General features: G+C 24.9%; 5 protein-coding genes across 5 annotated transcripts in view; 2 read left to right on the top strand and 3 right to left on the bottom strand.

Annotated features, from left to right (window-relative positions):
- Positions 1-286: 286 nt before the first annotated feature.
- Positions 287-3,570, bottom strand: LOC102670797 (transmembrane protein 181). Its single transcript, XM_006611696.2, has 13 exons — positions 3,550-3,570; positions 3,044-3,205; positions 2,868-2,971; positions 2,650-2,799; positions 2,487-2,586; positions 2,241-2,394; positions 2,066-2,146; positions 1,877-1,976; positions 1,661-1,788; positions 1,424-1,573; positions 1,232-1,334; positions 797-1,027; positions 287-714 (listed from the first exon to the last, which is right to left on the bottom strand). Exons 2-13 carry the CDS (start codon positions 3,190-3,192, stop codon positions 581-583), a joined length of 1,584 nt encoding a protein of 527 aa, XP_006611759.1. The 5' UTR covers positions 3,193-3,205; positions 3,550-3,570; the 3' UTR covers positions 287-580.
- An 882-nt stretch (positions 3,571-4,452) lies between these two features.
- On the bottom strand, positions 4,453-6,893 carry LOC102670929 (pre-mRNA-processing factor 17). The gene is made up of 7 exons (XM_006611697.2): positions 6,527-6,893; positions 6,239-6,455; positions 5,834-6,160; positions 5,553-5,767; positions 5,217-5,480; positions 4,754-5,109; positions 4,453-4,664 (listed from the first exon to the last, which is right to left on the bottom strand). Exons 1-7 carry the CDS (start codon positions 6,704-6,706, stop codon positions 4,487-4,489), a joined length of 1,737 nt encoding a protein of 578 aa, XP_006611760.1. The 5' UTR covers positions 6,707-6,893; the 3' UTR covers positions 4,453-4,486.
- A 248-nt stretch (positions 6,894-7,141) lies between these two features.
- Positions 7,142-8,553, top strand: LOC102671161 (BRISC and BRCA1-A complex member 1-like). Its single transcript, XM_006611699.2, has 2 exons — positions 7,142-7,546; positions 7,627-8,553. The coding sequence occupies exon 2, from the start codon at positions 7,630-7,632 to the stop codon at positions 8,437-8,439; it is 810 nt and encodes a 269-aa protein (XP_006611762.1). The 5' UTR covers positions 7,142-7,546; positions 7,627-7,629; the 3' UTR covers positions 8,440-8,553.
- A 1,608-nt stretch (positions 8,554-10,161) lies between these two features.
- Positions 10,162-15,082, bottom strand: LOC102681762 (laccase-1-like). The gene is made up of 11 exons (XM_006611692.2): positions 14,602-15,082; positions 13,984-14,057; positions 13,461-13,750; positions 12,538-12,748; positions 12,170-12,447; positions 11,946-12,069; positions 11,653-11,876; positions 11,380-11,566; positions 11,070-11,282; positions 10,743-10,961; positions 10,162-10,609 (listed from the first exon to the last, which is right to left on the bottom strand). The coding sequence occupies exons 2-11, from the start codon at positions 14,048-14,050 to the stop codon at positions 10,239-10,241; spliced, it is 2,184 nt and encodes a 727-aa protein (XP_006611755.1). The 5' UTR covers positions 14,051-14,057; positions 14,602-15,082; the 3' UTR covers positions 10,162-10,238.
- Positions 15,083-17,072: 1,990 nt separating this feature from the next.
- The window catches only part of LOC102681892 (SAC3 domain-containing protein 1), a 2,754-nt gene continuing 2,190 nt past the window's right edge, over positions 17,073-17,636 (top strand). Inside the window, exon 1 of the mRNA XM_006611693.2 lies at positions 17,073-17,397. Within this exon, the coding sequence (XP_006611756.1) occupies positions 17,339-17,397 (59 nt within the window). The 5' untranslated portion in view covers positions 17,073-17,338. The remainder of the gene's footprint in view (positions 17,398-17,636) is intronic.

Below are 17,636 nucleotides of genomic sequence, written 5' to 3'. Positions count from 1 at the left end.
AGTTTTTTATATTCAATATGCTTTTTAATAACTAAAAATATTTTAAAAAATTTAAATAAATTTATATAATATTTTTAAAAGATTAGTAAAAGATTAAAATTTTTTTAAATAATTTTTTTTAAAATAAATTATTACATTGTTAATAATTCTTTTCATAAAATATTTATACTTTTCAAATTTTTTCGAATATAAAAGGTTCTAATTTGCAAAAAAAAGAACATTAATAATCATTTAGAAATTAGAATGAAATATAAAATATTTTATGTTTAATAAATAAAAAAGTAAGTATATAAAAGAAATTTTGTTGTTTTAAGAGGAAATAATATGTATATCACATTTACATAAATTTTTGCAAATAACGAATTATATTTTATTAAGTTTTGTTTAGAATCAATTATTCACCTATATATATTTTATTTTACATTATATCTCTATTTATGACTCCTGTTTAAAATAAATTATTCACCTTTATATATTTTATTTTATAACATCACTATTTACGAAAATCTTTGACATTAACATGTCCTTTCCTTTAATTAAAAATGTTTTTTTCTTATTCACAATATTCAATTTAATTTAATTAATTATTATTATTCGCAATTCTAGATGTTTGAGTTAAAGGCCGTCGACTATCTTCATCTGGTCCATATATAACTTCTTCATCGGAATCGTTAATCATAGAAAACGTAGGGTTGTCCTTAGTTATAGAAGAATCTAATTATAAAAAAATCAATCAAAAAAATAATACATTAATTTTATATGAAAGATTTTGTATATTAAAATCAAAAATACTTACGTTGGCCATATACTTGTTGATATGCTGGTGCATATACATAAGCCATCGTATAAAGATAAAAATTCAAAAGACCATACAAAGCCATAAATTGTGCGGATGAACGATAATACGTTGTGAGACGAGAGGCAAAGCTATCTTCAAATATACCAGCTCCAAATTGTCGCGCTGTTACGCAACCACATACCAATGAAACCACAGCAGCAAGCAATGTCAAAAAACGTAAACGAAGATCTAGAAGAAACAATAAAAGAAAAAGAAAAAAATATAGAAACAAAAAAAAAGAAAAAAGATAATATATCGAAAAAGATATTTTTTAAGAGATATTAAATAATAATTACAATTATATTTATAATAATTACAATTATTTATAATAATTACAAATATATTTTATAATTATAATTTAAATAATAATAACAAATGCATTTATAAACATACCAAAATATGGCATGGATCTTAATTCGCTGTATGCTCTTAATATCAAGAGAAGAAGATATGCTATATAAAATCCTCCTACTGTGAAGAAAAATACTTTGAAACCCTATAAATTCATATAAATTTATAAAATTATAAGTATTAATTAAAAATATTGTGTGATAAACTTATAATTATCAATTATAGATAACTTACAAAATAATTTGATGTATCAAGAACATAATTATAAGTAGGATCTTCTAATTCTGTGCAACGCAACCATGTTGCTAAAATAAATGCAGAACACCATAGTAAACCCACTACCAAAACTTTTGGTAAATAGAATGTGATAAGACGTCTTTCGTTCTATTAAAATATAAGATTTGTAGATATAAATAATATTATGATTTAAATTATGCTATATTATATTAATTAAATAAATATCACATATACTTGTCTTAAACCATGATAAACACATAACCAAAACATGAGAATTGCACAAAGGAATGTTGTTTGTAGAATTGCATCTATCATACCAGGTACCCAAGAATTGACTAAAAATGTCATTGGAAATAATGGATCTATAAAAGTAAAATAAATTTTAAATAAAAATAAAATAAATTAGTTAAATGTATATATAAAAACATAAATTAATTTTTAATGCCTTACTATTATATAAAATTAATAAGGGAAGAAGTATAGAAATCCATTTTTGTTCTATTGACCAATCATGTAATGGATATTTTCGTAAGGAATGTCCAAACCAGCACTAAAAATTGATATATAATATAAAAATTGATATATAATTTTTTTTTAAATAATGTGTAAAAGTATACAATATTCTTCATTATTCTTTACCATAACTCCAAATGCAGTTAACAAAAAGATAAATCGAAACCAAATCTCGAACTCCGTAAATGCTGGATTATAATTTTTAAACTATAAACAAGTAAAAACATTATCAAATGCAATTGTTTTGATTTTAGAAATTTTTATAATACAATCATATTATTTTTATATAGTGCTTACTGACGTAGAATGTGAGATCGCATATGTTATAACGTTGATGGAAGCTTTCAAGTCCATGAAAACGAACAGTAATAATATAATAACTGTAATCAAGAAATCCAAGATGAGCAACTACCAGTTCTTCACATGTTTGTCTTTCACATTTTAAGTGTCTGGTTCTTTGAAAAAGAAAGCATGTTAATAATAATTTTACATTATATATATGAAATAATGAATAAGTTATACTATATTTGTAGATCATAAAAAATACCTATTGTGACCAGTTTCCGAAGAAAGAACAGGTATAAGTTTATGATCAATAATACCATCTATTGAAATGCTTATTTGAAAACTTTTGTCATATCTTTCATCTGTAAAATTTGAAATGTAATTGTAAATTTATTAATTTTTTAATTCTTTTATATTTATATTACCATCATTATTAGATGTTAATAATTTTGCAATAACCCATAATTGTTGACTATATGTAGATAATAAAGGTGTTTTCATAATAAAAGGACCAGTAGCAACTTCGCTATTATTTACATGAGCTTTCTGTTCACTCATAGAAGTAATAGGAGGACCTATAATAATATACAATAAAAAGAAAAAATAATATATATAATGAAAAAGAAATATTTTATAAAAATACCTGCAAGTCCAATAAATACAGCTAATCCAAAACATGCAAAAAAAGCAATGAATACCATAACAAATTCTCTTTTATGCATGGAATATAATCGCATTTGAACTGATCTAAAAAAGAATATTATTATTTAAATATATAAAAATATATATATAATATTTTGTATAAATGGAATCAAGTACCTCTCACATCGATCATGATGATAAGCAGGAGCAATATACTTATTAAATTCACTAAAAAGATCACTGAATTGTGCAAGTACATTTCTAACTCGAAAATTCCATCCTGCAGAAGGAAGATGATATGAATATCCCAATCCAGATCCATCCATTTTTATATTGAATCTATCACATATATTGCACATATAAATATATATATTATATATATTATATATATTTTATAATTATACTTTAAACATATATTGTATATTTTTGTAATTAATAAATGGAAAATAAAAGTTTTTATGTTTCTTTTTTAAATATTTATAGTAGAAACGCGAAAAATAATTCTATTGTATTGATCTGATTATCTTTAGTTTTCTAAAAAAAACAAAATAATTTTACACTATAAACAAATCACATTTTCAATGAAAATATTAAAAATATACTTATGATTGTATAATTTTACATATTTATTCGCATTCAAATCATATGAAAAAAAAATATTTATGTAACTAAGGTATTATTACCTTTCTATTTAGTCTTTGTAGATTTTTGTATAATTTCAAGATATTTGTGTTAATCGATATATCATATTAAATTTTAACAATTTTAAGCAGAGCATATATTGTTAAGCGTTCGTCAATTTAACGATTAAAATTGTAACAAGATTTAATTCGATGATGACAAAAAACAAATTCTTAACGACGTATGAAACAAATGCAGCAGACATCATGATGTATATTATTGATTTTTACGATAGTATGGTACACAGTTTGTAATTCGCCATTTAAGACTGCAATTAGAATTTATACGAATAATTCATGTTCAATATTGTAATTATATCCATAACAATTCATTTATTTAATTGCATGCGAATTATTGTATGAATCAATCAGTTCGAGTTCACTATAATCGAATTATTAATAATATAACAATTTATTCAAAATCGCATATTTATTTCAATCTGGTTTGTGATAACTATTTTTAACTAATAAGAGAAAATAATTGTTAATTAAATTAATTTCTTAATTTTATATCAATTGTGTTTAATTATAAATATAATGAAATTATAATGAAAATTATTTAAAATAATTATTGATTGGTATAATTATAAAAATAACGATCAATAATTTTAAAATAATTTCGATTTGTAATCGACTTATGCAAGCATTCATTTCTATATATTATTGAAAATATAATGTAAAATATATATATTATAAATATAATAATGTAATGTATAATTATAATAAAAAATATATATAAATATGTAATGTATAATTTCTGTATAATAATGAAACATTTTTTAATATTTTTAAAAAGTTTATATATGTTTTTATAATTATTAATATTATATTTTTATTAATAACATATGGTTAGAAATATATATATAAAGTAAATCTATTTATACACATCATATAAAATATACATACAAAATAAATAATTTTACAATGTGATTATTTATGATTAATCCCAATATTTTATTTTTCCATCCCAACCAGCTGTAGCTAGTCTTGAAGGTTCATGAGGATGCCATAATACGTCAATACATACACCATCATGTGCTTTCCATTTCTTATATAATTTTGTTGTTTTCCAATCCCAAATATAACATTTACCATCTGCATCTCCCGAAACAAGATAACTTAAGAAAATAAAAGTAAAAATATTAAATTATGTTGAATATAAAGAATTTTATAATTTTATAATTTTATAAATGAAAAAATATTTTACCTCATATCTGGAGAAAAATCCAAACCACATGCATAACCAGCAACCATATGACCCGTAAATGTTTTTTTACGATTCATTTTAAATCTGTTTAAGGCCGAAAATATAACAATTTTATTATCCATACTTTGACATGCAAGCCATTTTTGATTTGGTGATGGTGTAACTGCTGGCATAGAATGCATAGAAGGATCAGCTATGTATTTCATATCGACTGGTATATCCCATTCCCAAACTCTCAAACTTTTATCATCTGAAGTTGTTACAAATCTTCGATTTTCGTCTACAAACGTTATCGTATTCACAGCTCCCAAATGTCTGTCATACTCTTGTGTTATTTCACCAGAACGAATATCCCACTGTATAATAATATAATATATTATTATATTATCTGATAAAATTGAAATTTATAATATATCCTATAATATATCCTAAAATTAAAAATACGTGTGTATATATGACTCACGCAGATAATTTTTTTGTCGCTGGTACCTGCTACAAATAAATGCTGTTTGTCTGGATCAGGATTAAATTTAACACAATACGGAATTTTTCTACTTGTAAATCGACTTATACAAGCACCCGTTTCCGTATCCCATAATTTTACATAACGATCGTATCCAGCAGACAAAAATTTTTTTCCATCATTATCAAAACTTATGTCTCTTACAGCTTGGCGATGTCCGTAATAGGTTCGGATACATCTCCTATCCTTATAAACTTCCCATAGCTATATTTAATAATATAAATGAAATTAAATCATGTCATTATTTTTCATGTTTCAAGATTAAAATATAAATACCTTCACTCTACAATCCATACTACAAGAAAGTAATAAATGCGCAGTACGAGGGAACCATCTGATTTGTGAAATACCTTTGGTATGTCCCTCCCAAGTATGAATTTGCGCTTTTGGTAAAAAACATCTATCTGGTGGTGATTCTGATCGTAAATTTACTCCAACATCTTGAGGAGCATGTAAAAATGATCTACCTTGATAATCCACACTGTCTTTAACTAAAACAAATTTGATTATTTCAAAATCTTTTATATAAATTATATATTTAATTATTATGATATTACTATGTAATACTGTTTTTTCCTCAAGTGGTTTTTCCTCTGCTGGTTTGCCTCTCCTGTTTCGTTTTGCTAATATTTCCTCTAATTCTGCAGCTTCTTCTTCGGTTGGTTTAATAATTCGTTTTTCATCTATATATCCACCCCAAGGACCCAAGAATCCTTCAATATCTGCAGGATCATCATTTCTATGACGTTTTCTTTTATCAGAAGCCCTTAATGTTGTACTTTCAAATACAGTTTTACCACCAGATTCTTCAGCAGCATCTTTTGCTCCAATAATAGTTTTACCTTCTTCTGCACTACCATCTACAGTTGGATCTAATGCATATCCTAACATAATATTTATAAAATCATATATCATTATAACTTCTTTTAACATTTATTATATATTATTATTATATTTTATACCATAACTGGCAAACGTTCTTCTTTGATTTTCAAATTGAAACTCGCTTATATGAGCTTTCTCAACATATCCAGAAAGTATATTTTTTACAGCACGTTGTTGTTGTGTTTTAAAAGGATTTTCTGGACCAACATCTGGAGCAAAAAGTTCTTCATATTTGGGATTATGCATTACTTCTTTTATAGTTGAATCTATTTGATTTATACATAATTCAGTCCCCTATAGCACATTTAAAAAAATAATTTCTAATCTTGATAAAGAAAAATTTAATATAATAAATAAATATTTACCGTTGGTATCACTTCTGGTGCAGAACAAATTTGCATATTTATAGATGCAGTTAAATTTTTTGCGAAAATAGAATTAACAACATTGGTAGAATCAATCATACAGTTAACCTCACTCTCTCTATTTTCATTTTCATTTTCAGATTCGCTATCACTACTACCGTAATCTTGTAACGCAAGCATAGTTTATTTAAATTTTTTTTTTCTTACTAAAACTTAAGATATTTTTACATTTTCTGATGAAAAATATATTTCAAAATTGATAATTTTTAAAAACTTTAAGAATCTATAAGTTAAAAGTTACACATATACGAAATATTTTATAGGTTATAAGTTTAATCACTATAATGATTCCATTAACAATTCATCCAGTGAGAAAAATAATATATATGTTGTCCTTAAGGTTTGTTTTCACGCATAAGAATAAAAGTAATAATTTTTATTGTTATGATATTGATAATGTTATATTTTATTTCATAACACCAAATTTAATGTTATTACAAGATTCATCTTTTCATAGCAACGAAATGATTTTTAATATTGTAATTATAAAACGATTACTTGAAAACATATTTATTTTTTTTTCACTAAGCTCGATCGTATACATTAGCTTTTAAGTTCATGAATGTCAATCTATCGGATATTGTAAATTCGAATAAATTTAAATTAATTCTAGTTAATAGGATAATTAAACAAAAAAAAAAAAATATAAAAGATTTTTAAAATGATAGTATAGTGGTAAATGATAACTTATTCTTAAATCATGATTCATGCATAAAAGATACCAATCGTATGTGGAAATGTTTAGACGACGATTTTTGTAAAATTCAAAATTGCGATTTTGATTTCATATATAGTCCATCAATCAGTGAATTTTTTCGAATCAAGAAAATTAATGAAATCGATCATTCACAATATCAATATAGCATGATTTAATATGGAAAGCTATAAACTCAATTGAATTTAAGTACTGCATTATACGAATCAGACGCATATCGCACGTGAATCACGTGAATATTCTAGGTAAATAATACATAAAAAAATAATTGTGAAAGATATTGAACTGTTAAAAATTTTCTGAAATGCTAACCTACATCCAATAGGAAATGAGTAATACTGATAACGCCTCGTGTTTTGTTCCTGATTTCAAGTCATATTTTGATGAAGATAATACATTGATGCGAAATTTTTCGGGAATGAATTTACCCGAGAAGATTTTATTTGTAATTGATACAGCAAAAGAGAAAAATTGTACTCCCTTTAAACTTTCTACAGGAGCTAGCTATACTCCTTTATTTATGATAAAACGAACTATAGAAAATTTTATTTACATTAAATCTATCATTCAACATAGTCATGAATATGCATTAATGATTTTGAACTCTCACAGCTCTAGGTGGATATGTGATTTTACCAGTAATACCAATAGTATTGTTAACCATTTAAATCTTATTAATGATGATTTTCTAGAGGAAGATCAAAAGTCATATGACCTTGGACAATTATTTGATGAAATACAACAAAAATTACTTCTATTAACAAAGAAACATGAGACTACTGTACCAACATTTGTTATCAGAGTAATTTTAGTGTATTCACGTTCCAACAGTATCCCAAAATTTCATATTGGTAAAAGATCTTTAGATACTCTTATAAAAAATCCATATTTTTTCATAGATGTATTATATGTACATGAGCCACCTTGTTCCGAAAATTTATGCGAAGAAATTTATTCTGAAATAGCAACATTGGATACAACAAATTTTTCATATATATTAGAAGTAGGAAGAAATGCAGCAAAATTACATGATAGTATGGCTAAATTATTGGCACATCCTTTACAAAGGCCACCACAAAAAGATGTATGTTATACAATTTGTTCACCTGCTTCTCAAGAAACTTGTAATAATGTTTAACTATATAATCTTTGAAAGCTGTAAAAGTAGATATTAATAAGTTTACATATAATATAATCATTGACAATGCAAGCAATAAATAAAAAATAAATGAATAAATAAAATAGAAAATATAAAAATAGTCTTTTTTATATTTTTATATTTAAATGCTATTTGCAATATAAGATCAATTTAATACAGATCAACTTAAGCTTTGAAGCTTAAAGTGTTTTTTTCATTTTTTCTAATATTTTGTTACATTTTGTTACATACACAATTAATTTTTATTTAATTCATTTATTATTTTATATAATTTTTTTTTCTTTACTATAATGAAAAAATTTAAAAAGAATATTAAATAATATAATATTTAGTATAATATAATATTTAGTTATAATAAGAATGTGTTAAAAAAATTTTTATATACAAAATTTTATTGAAAAAATATATAAAATAAAATTTTTTTTTGTATAAATACATGATCATTTACAAAATAATGTAACATAATGAAGGAATATTGATCAATCATTCACTGACACATATTTAATTACAAAGTATTATTATATATACATTAATAATAAAGTATTATATATTACAAATTATTATTATACATATAATAATATATTATTTGTAAAAGTAAAAATTAACTTAGTAAATATCATAAAGCTTATAATTTTTTTACATAATTAATATTCAATCTTTAACCAATATACTTATAATATTTATATCACAGTATAAAAATACTTGTAGAATTAAATAAAACTATTTATATAATCGGCAGTAATATTCATTTAACGAAATTTGTTATCAGTTATTGTTATCAGTAAAACTATATTAAATATCTTGGAAAAATAAATAATATATTTAAAGTTTTGAAATATTAATTATCTACATAAAGTAATATTATTAGAGGAAGTAGAGACGAAAGGAAATAATTATATTACATTTGAATTAAAAAATTAAAACTAAATTGAATTTACAATGTATGAATAGCTTTAAAAAAATTTTCATTATCATAATAAGTAATAATTAATACTTATAACACGAATTCTTATTAATTAAATATGATATATATATTTATTTTATTTAACAATTGACTCTGACACGATTTAATTCATCTATCCAATGACTCATTTCGTTATATGAATATTAAATCAGAAAATGAACAAATGTACTTATTTATTTACTTATATACATTTCTTCAATGTAATATTTTTTTTTTCTATAAACAGTCGATATCGATTAATAATAATATTTCTTCTTTGACGTGAAAAATGCTAAATAATAAAATCTAATGTATTTCAATTAATTTCAATTAATATCGATATATATATATATATATAGGTTACTCGTTTTAAAATATATGATATCGCATAAGAAACTGAAGATATAAGAAAAATATTTTTATAATATTTATATATATAAATAATATCTTTGTAAGTAGAATATTGAATAATTGAATGAAAATAGAAAGCTAGAAAGTAAGAAGGAATTTCAAAATAAAATTTAATGAAATGCTATACAATTATATGATAGCGTTTATCAAAACAAATTTGACGATTTGCAATAAAAAAATTTCATTAAATAACTTTTAGAAGAACATTTTTTTTTGATAACTAGTTTTTATGCGATATTTTACCATTTTTAATAAAAATCAGACATCAGAAACGTTTGTATTATATATAAAAATGTTCTTTGCAATTATTTCGTAATTAATTTAAAATAATCAAAAGATGTTAAACATCTTATGTAAAACAGAATGTCATTTATTACTAGTTGTAACAAAAAGATTAATAAATTTTTACGAACTATTTCTTTTTCTATATAAATGTGTAAATTATAGCTATAAAAGAATAAAAAGAAAATAGAGAATACGGAATAACTGAAATAGCCGAAGATGATATTTGCAATGTTTTTAATACTTCTGGCAACACTTTTATGAATCGTTTTATACTATTTTCAGTAATTTCATCTATTGTAACGTTTGAAGTTTCTATTATAGATTTTTTCACAGTGTTTGATAAAATATTCAAAGAACTTGATTTGAGTTGTACATCTTCAGGTTGCCAATTACCGCACAAAGGAAAATTACGTGGTACTGGTAACATATCTTTATGTTCACCAACTTTAAAGATTAATGACATTCCAACTTCTGCATGAAATTCAATGTGACAATGAAACAACCAGTAGCCTGAGAGAATATAAAAGTGAAAAAGATAAAATTCTTAGGTGTTTCACCTTTTAAAGACAAATTTTAAATAAAAGAGAAAAAGAAGAAAAAATGCAAACAAATATCAAACAAATAGAAGACATTTCATATATACCTGGATTATTGGCATGAAATCGTACAACGGTATAACCACCGTCCGGTACCGTTACCGTGTCTTTTAACGGAGCATGATCAAGATTTCGTCGTATCGCCCCTTCTTTATCCAATGCTTTTACTTTGTCAACAGTGACATTTTCACCGACTCTTTCCATTGCGATCACGCGAAATTGATAACCATGAAGGTGAAATGGGTGATTTGCATCGTAAGCGAAACCTAAGGAATAAAAGTATTCGATTAGAAATCGAATAATATAGGTTAATTTCGATTTAAAAACCACGTTACATGCGCATATAATATAAAAATATAAAATAATCGACAAACCTTCATCCACCAAAATTATTTCTACTACGCTATCAAGATTTACTTGAAGCACATGAGTGCAAGCACAATAATCTTGGATACAACCTTGTACAGTACTTGAATTACAAAATTGATCCGAATCGATGAAATCCCTTTGAGATAACAAAGGCATCGGTGGCAATTTCATCGAAATATGATTTAACTGGGGAGTAAGTACTCGTTTTGTATTCTTTACTGAAAATGATTAGATATATACATCGAATAGCATAAAAGAAATAATAATATGTATATATAATACATATGTATATATAATGTAGACAGTATCCATTACCTTGATTAAATCCATAAAGTTTTCCGCGATGGAAATGTGGATTATCTTTCTTGTAAAAATCATAGGATACATAAAATTGGTAATCAGGATGCGCGATATTTGATTTATCATTTTTATCCATGGCTTTTAATAAAGGTATGCTGATACTATTATTGGTTTCTGTACCTTCGTTTAAAGCGTTTATACGCTGAAATGGAAAATATATAATATATATGATGTACTTCTATTATACTCTATAATCTAACGAATCAACAAAATTTGAGATTATAATACCTGACCATCTATCGAATAATTCGATTTATATTTGTATCCGACTAATTCATTCGGATCTTTGTTGGTCGCACCTTCATATCGTAGTATAGCAACTTGATATGCTTTAGTAAATCTTTCGTCACAATCCATTAATCCGCGGAATCGTATCCAAAAGTTATCTACATTTTGATTCGCCTCAACAACGAAATCGAATCTTTCGCCAGCGTAACTTACCAATGATTCCGCTATAATTATAAACAAAATTTTTACTCCTTCCTAATAATTTTTCCTCGTCTTTATCTAGCGATACTTACCCTCGATAGCTTCGATATCACGTCCGTCCGAGCTAATTACACGCATAGTATGATTATCGATCGATAATTCTATTGGGCAATTGAGAAATTCGGCGTTAATGAGTCTAAATCTATATCTGACATTCTGTAAAAATATAAAAAAAGGAATGATATAATATCATTTTCTAAATAAAAATTTTTATTTTATATATATATATATTTTTCATCTGTTTGTTTAATATTACCTGTTTAACCGTAAAGATCGCGGTCGGCATTATAGCGGATATATTGTTTTCGATTCGATTAACTGTAAAACGACCTAAACCATTAATCAATATATTAGGCGGTTTATTATCTCCGCCTGCGTGATGATGATTTAAGAATTTATCGATTCCTAATTCATGAGTCCAATCCGAGATCTGGATAATATATTTATCGATATCGTACAAATCATTATGCCAATTCACTTTTGGAGGTGTGCGTACAATTAACGGACCGAACACTCCATCACCCCGTTGAAAGCCTAAGAATGGATTACGGACTCGATTGAAGATCATACGTGTCGCATCATTAGATTGTTGAATAATTATAGAGAAATTTCCTTCTTTTCTACCTGAATGAGAATGCCAAAAATGTGTGCCCGCCTCCGTGGCAATGAAATCATAACGGAAAGTTGAACCCGGCAAAATTGGGCATTGAGATACGTAAGGTACACCGTCCATGTACGGAGTTTTAACATGATGTTGGCCATGCCAATGCATCGTCGTGCTCTCAGAGTGCAATAAATTTATTACATCAACCGTTATCCTGTCACCTTGACACACCTATAATCGAGTATAATTTATTCGTCGACAAATAGATTTCAGGATAGATTCCAGTTTAGTTATGAATAATCGTGAAATATCGCGGAAATCGGAATTTTATGTAACGCGTCATTACAAATGATGATGCTTAAAAAGTACGAAAAAAAATAATAAATTAATATACAAATAATATTTTTAAACGGTTGCAAAATATTGATATGTAATTATGATCAATTGAGTACAACCGTATACATAAATATTTTTAATATAATTTTTAATATAATTGCAGTTTTTTTTATATTATTATATTCAATAATTATGCAAAATTCGAAAAAAAAAGAAGAGAAAAAAGAAAGAAAAAAAAATGTATTTATACATTTTAGATAAAACGACCTAATAATGAAATAGCATATTTTTAATTATATATATCATTACGAATATTCAAATTTACTTATCAATTTTTAATAATATTAAATTTTATGTATAAAATAGAAAGAATAAATAAATAAATAACACGTGAAATAATTTTTTCATATGCAAAAATTCGAAGATACAAAATTGTCTATATTTACTTCTTAAATTAGCTTCAATTTCTAATTTTCAACATGTGGATAAATTTTTATCGCGATATAGACAATATTATTTTCGATCGATACATTTTTCCCGTTATACATATATATACATATACATATATATACATATACATATATATATATATATATTAAATATATACCTCGATAGCTGGTCCAGGCATTTGACGATTAACAACTAAAATCGATCGTTCGATACCATCTGCTGGAATACAATGTTTACGAAAACAATCCGTAATGTTGAATGGACAATCGTAACACGCTTTGCTCATTGTGTGATAAGCCTCTAACCTAAAGATATAATGACATTGCATAGGCGGTGCTTCGTCTATGCAATTACGTCTACAAGGATGTTTCGTCCAGTCCAATTCATCAGCTGTCTCTGGATCGATACTTCCAATTTCAAAGTCATTGTGCACAGTTATAACGGTTTCTAAAGAGATAAAGAATTATCCAAATAATATTAAAAAGTACGTATATTAAAACTACTCATCACGCGTAACTATTATATACAAAATATGCAAAAGTTCAAAATTTTTGACTATAAAGTGCAAAATTTAGATAAATTCCTTTCCATTTTATATACATATATATATGCATCGATGCGAATAATTGATATGCATGTATGTTTGTTCTTTCTCTTTTCATTTTCATTTTCACACTCACCTGACAGACAATTGTGAAGCAGCAAAAAGAATTCTAACAAATACAAATTGATCTTCCGACCCGTCATTTTCAATCTGTAAATGTATAAAGCTGTGAAATATTACGAGTAACATAAAATGATAAAAGGCTGCGTAATTCACGGTTAATCACTATTGATGCACTTTATAGGCAAAGAAAATTATATGTACAAACATCATGAGAGAGAAGGAGAGAAATTGCATCGAGCAGTGAAATTGACGACGAAAATAGAGGGGGAGGGGAGGGGAGGGAGGGAAAGAAAAGATGTGACTTTTATTTTACTTTATCTAATCTAGATATCATATGAATTTGATGCATGGTAACGTAAAATTTGACCGAACGATATAACATGGAATGAATTATGTTTCACATTTTACGAGAAATAAATACGAAAACAATAAATAATAAATAATAAATATAAATCATTGATAATATAAATAATGACACATACATTAAAAGCAATAACTTAAATGAGTAGGCTGTGTATTAATAATTTATTGTTAATCTTTTTTTGACAATATATAATATAATAATTTGCTTATGTAATAACAATATCGTTATCGATCGATTATTTTTTTTATTATTATTTCACAAACTTACACTAAAATGGCAATTCCTTGAAAAATGTTGACCAAATTTGTCTGTCGAAAAATTTTACGAACTTTACGAATCTTCCTTTTTTTTCATTCTCTTGTCGCAAAGATTTACACAAATCGACATTACGTTTATCGTTGTTATCGTATTTAAAGTGGGAAAGAAAAGTGAGATTGATTATAGAATAAATAAATGGATTTCGATGATTTACTATTACTTTCGATACGGTGATATCGTATTCTCGTATTCACGACAACCGTGTGTGCGGTGTGTGTAAAATCGACGATGTTTTAAGAAAGACTGGATCAATGCAACGATGTTCGTTTCTCTATACAAGGATTTCCTGGAGGTCATGTGTACCCCACAAATTGCCGTCGGTCCTCTTACTTTACCCGCTTAACTTGCCTATAGCGCGATGCAAATAACGTCAACGGTTTCGTACTATTTCCTCTTATAATCGTTCTTCCCCTGTGAGCAAGTGTCGCGGGAAATTCCATTGATACATGTCAAAGAAATATATATATATATAATGATAAATAATGGAACAAATTTCCTCTTATTATATGACGTATCTATGAATTTTAAATACGAAATAGTGGGCATCGATACGTATTGAAATAACGGATGGATGATATTTTTAATCTTTATCCTAATATGAAACAATTGAATTACGTAAATCTGTCTATCTGTTTATCTTATTAAATTAATAACATGAAATATTTTGACATTTCAAAAATTATCTCGTTCTCGTCAGACGAAGAAAATTTGTCTCTTGGATTCATTGGAATGAATGTATAAAACGAAAAGCATACTTTACATTTTTCGTTGCAATTGTTTTTTACGTAATACGTATGATATGAGAATAAAATATAAATAAATGTTCGAGAAACGTGTCCATTTCATTTTACTTAAATATTTCGACAAAATCAGTTCAACCAATGAAACTTGAATGTTACAGTTTGGAATTATAATTTTAATTTTAAAATACATTAAATATATATCTAATTCGTTATACGTATATTTTATAGCAAAATCTGTTCTGTAAATGTTCGATGGAATGACTCTATCGCTAGAATATAATTGTTCGTTCGTATAATTGTCCATATCATTATTTCGTTATAACAATTTGAGGTAATGACTTTCTTACGTACTATATACGTAAATATAATCTTAGAATCTGGTTTTAAATTTAGATTTTAACATTTTTTTCGAAGAATTTTATGATTAAATAAGCGTCACGGTTTTCCTATAAAAATCACACGTATAATCGTGTATAATCATACGTATGACGTATAATCCTTCTCAATCTCCTTCTCGCATATATAAAAATAATAACAATAATGATCTAATAATAATAATAATGATAACAATGATTATATGATAATTATAATAATTATTATAATAATACATATTTAAAATTTTTTATTATTCTTGAGAAATTTAAAATTAGTAACTTTATATGAAAATACGATCAATAATAATATACATATGAATATTAATGATATTGTGTATCATTATTTATTTTCATATTTTGAATCGAAAAGAATGATTCTTTTCTATACATTTTAAATTAAATTAAAAAGCAAGAATTACAGAATAATATATCCAAAGATCGTGATTGAATAATGTGAAATTTTTCGATATATATATATATATCTTGCGCAATTATACTATATGGAACGAATTTAAAAGAAAGTCGCATTAAAAACAGAAAATAAATTGTTTCATTGGAAGCAAATTACAGAAAAAAGTCCTCAATAAAGATCATTTATCATAATTCCGAATATATAAATATGTAATATTTCAATATTATTTTATAACAATTTTTCTCGCCTGACATAAATTTTAAATAGATTCAACATCATCGAATATTAATATACCAAATATAAATAATATTGTTGTTAATTAAAAAATTTAATGTTATATATTGATTTCTGCTGTGCGTTAGAAAGTTATTTATTAATCGAAATTGCGAAATTCAAAGATTAAGTAAAAAATGAAAAAAAGGTCGAAAAATAATATATAGAAGATGAAGAAAGAGAAGAGAAAGTTTACGCAAGAACGTTAACCTTCGTGTAATAACGGTGATGTTGACGAAATGACTACGCAATGTAGCAGGTGTATAGTGTGCAATCCAAGCAAGGACATATATGAATGTTTCTTTCGATCTTTATCAATTTATTTTAATTTTATCATTAAGAATGCAAATAAGTGACTTTCTTATTTCGAAATAAAAAAAATCTATTATCTTTAAAAGAACTATTCAACTAAAAGAACTATTTCAATTATGTTTGTAATTAAAAATATCTTAAGTAAATTAAATCATAAATAATATTTTAATTTACACATTAATTTAATTCGGAACGTGATATATAAATATATATATGCTCAATGACGTATGTGCTAAAAAGTGTATGTTATGATATATATCTGATAATGTATGTATTATATATATATATATATATATGTATATATTTCACTTTCTTAGAGAACATAAATATCTATAAAAATAGAATTCGTTTTTATTGCTTATTTATAAAAAGCATTTTCGAATTGTCATTTATGTGAATGTGTATAGGAAAATATATATATATATATATATTTATATGTGTTTATATGATGTGTGTGTGTATATATATATATATATCAAACGACAATCAACATAACCTTTTTTATAATACGTTAATACGAAATTTAAATCCGATAATTGCAATTAGCATTGACTAAAGTGATTTTCTTCGATATGACCGATTTTATACAAGGAACATGTTTATTAATGTGTCCAGACAAAGAACGTTTTATGTAAGTACATAATTGCATATATATACCGATATGAAAGATAATTTCTTTTTATTATGTTTTTCGAATGATGTTACAGTCATAATCATACAGTCATAATTGAAATTAAAACAAATTTAATGAGAATTTTTATAATTATTTATAATTATATGAAAATCAAATTTTATAATAATTTATATATTTTTATAATAAATTTTTTTTTATATTTTCTTTTCTTTCTTTAATATTTTTGTATTTGAATA

This window comes from Apis dorsata, unplaced genomic scaffold, assembly GCF_000469605.1.
Source record: "Apis dorsata unplaced genomic scaffold, Apis dorsata 1.3 scaffold_92, whole genome shotgun sequence".
Classification (NCBI taxonomy): domain Eukaryota; kingdom Metazoa; phylum Arthropoda; class Insecta; order Hymenoptera; family Apidae; genus Apis; species Apis dorsata.
This window is presented reverse-complemented; position numbering and strand designations above follow the sequence as displayed.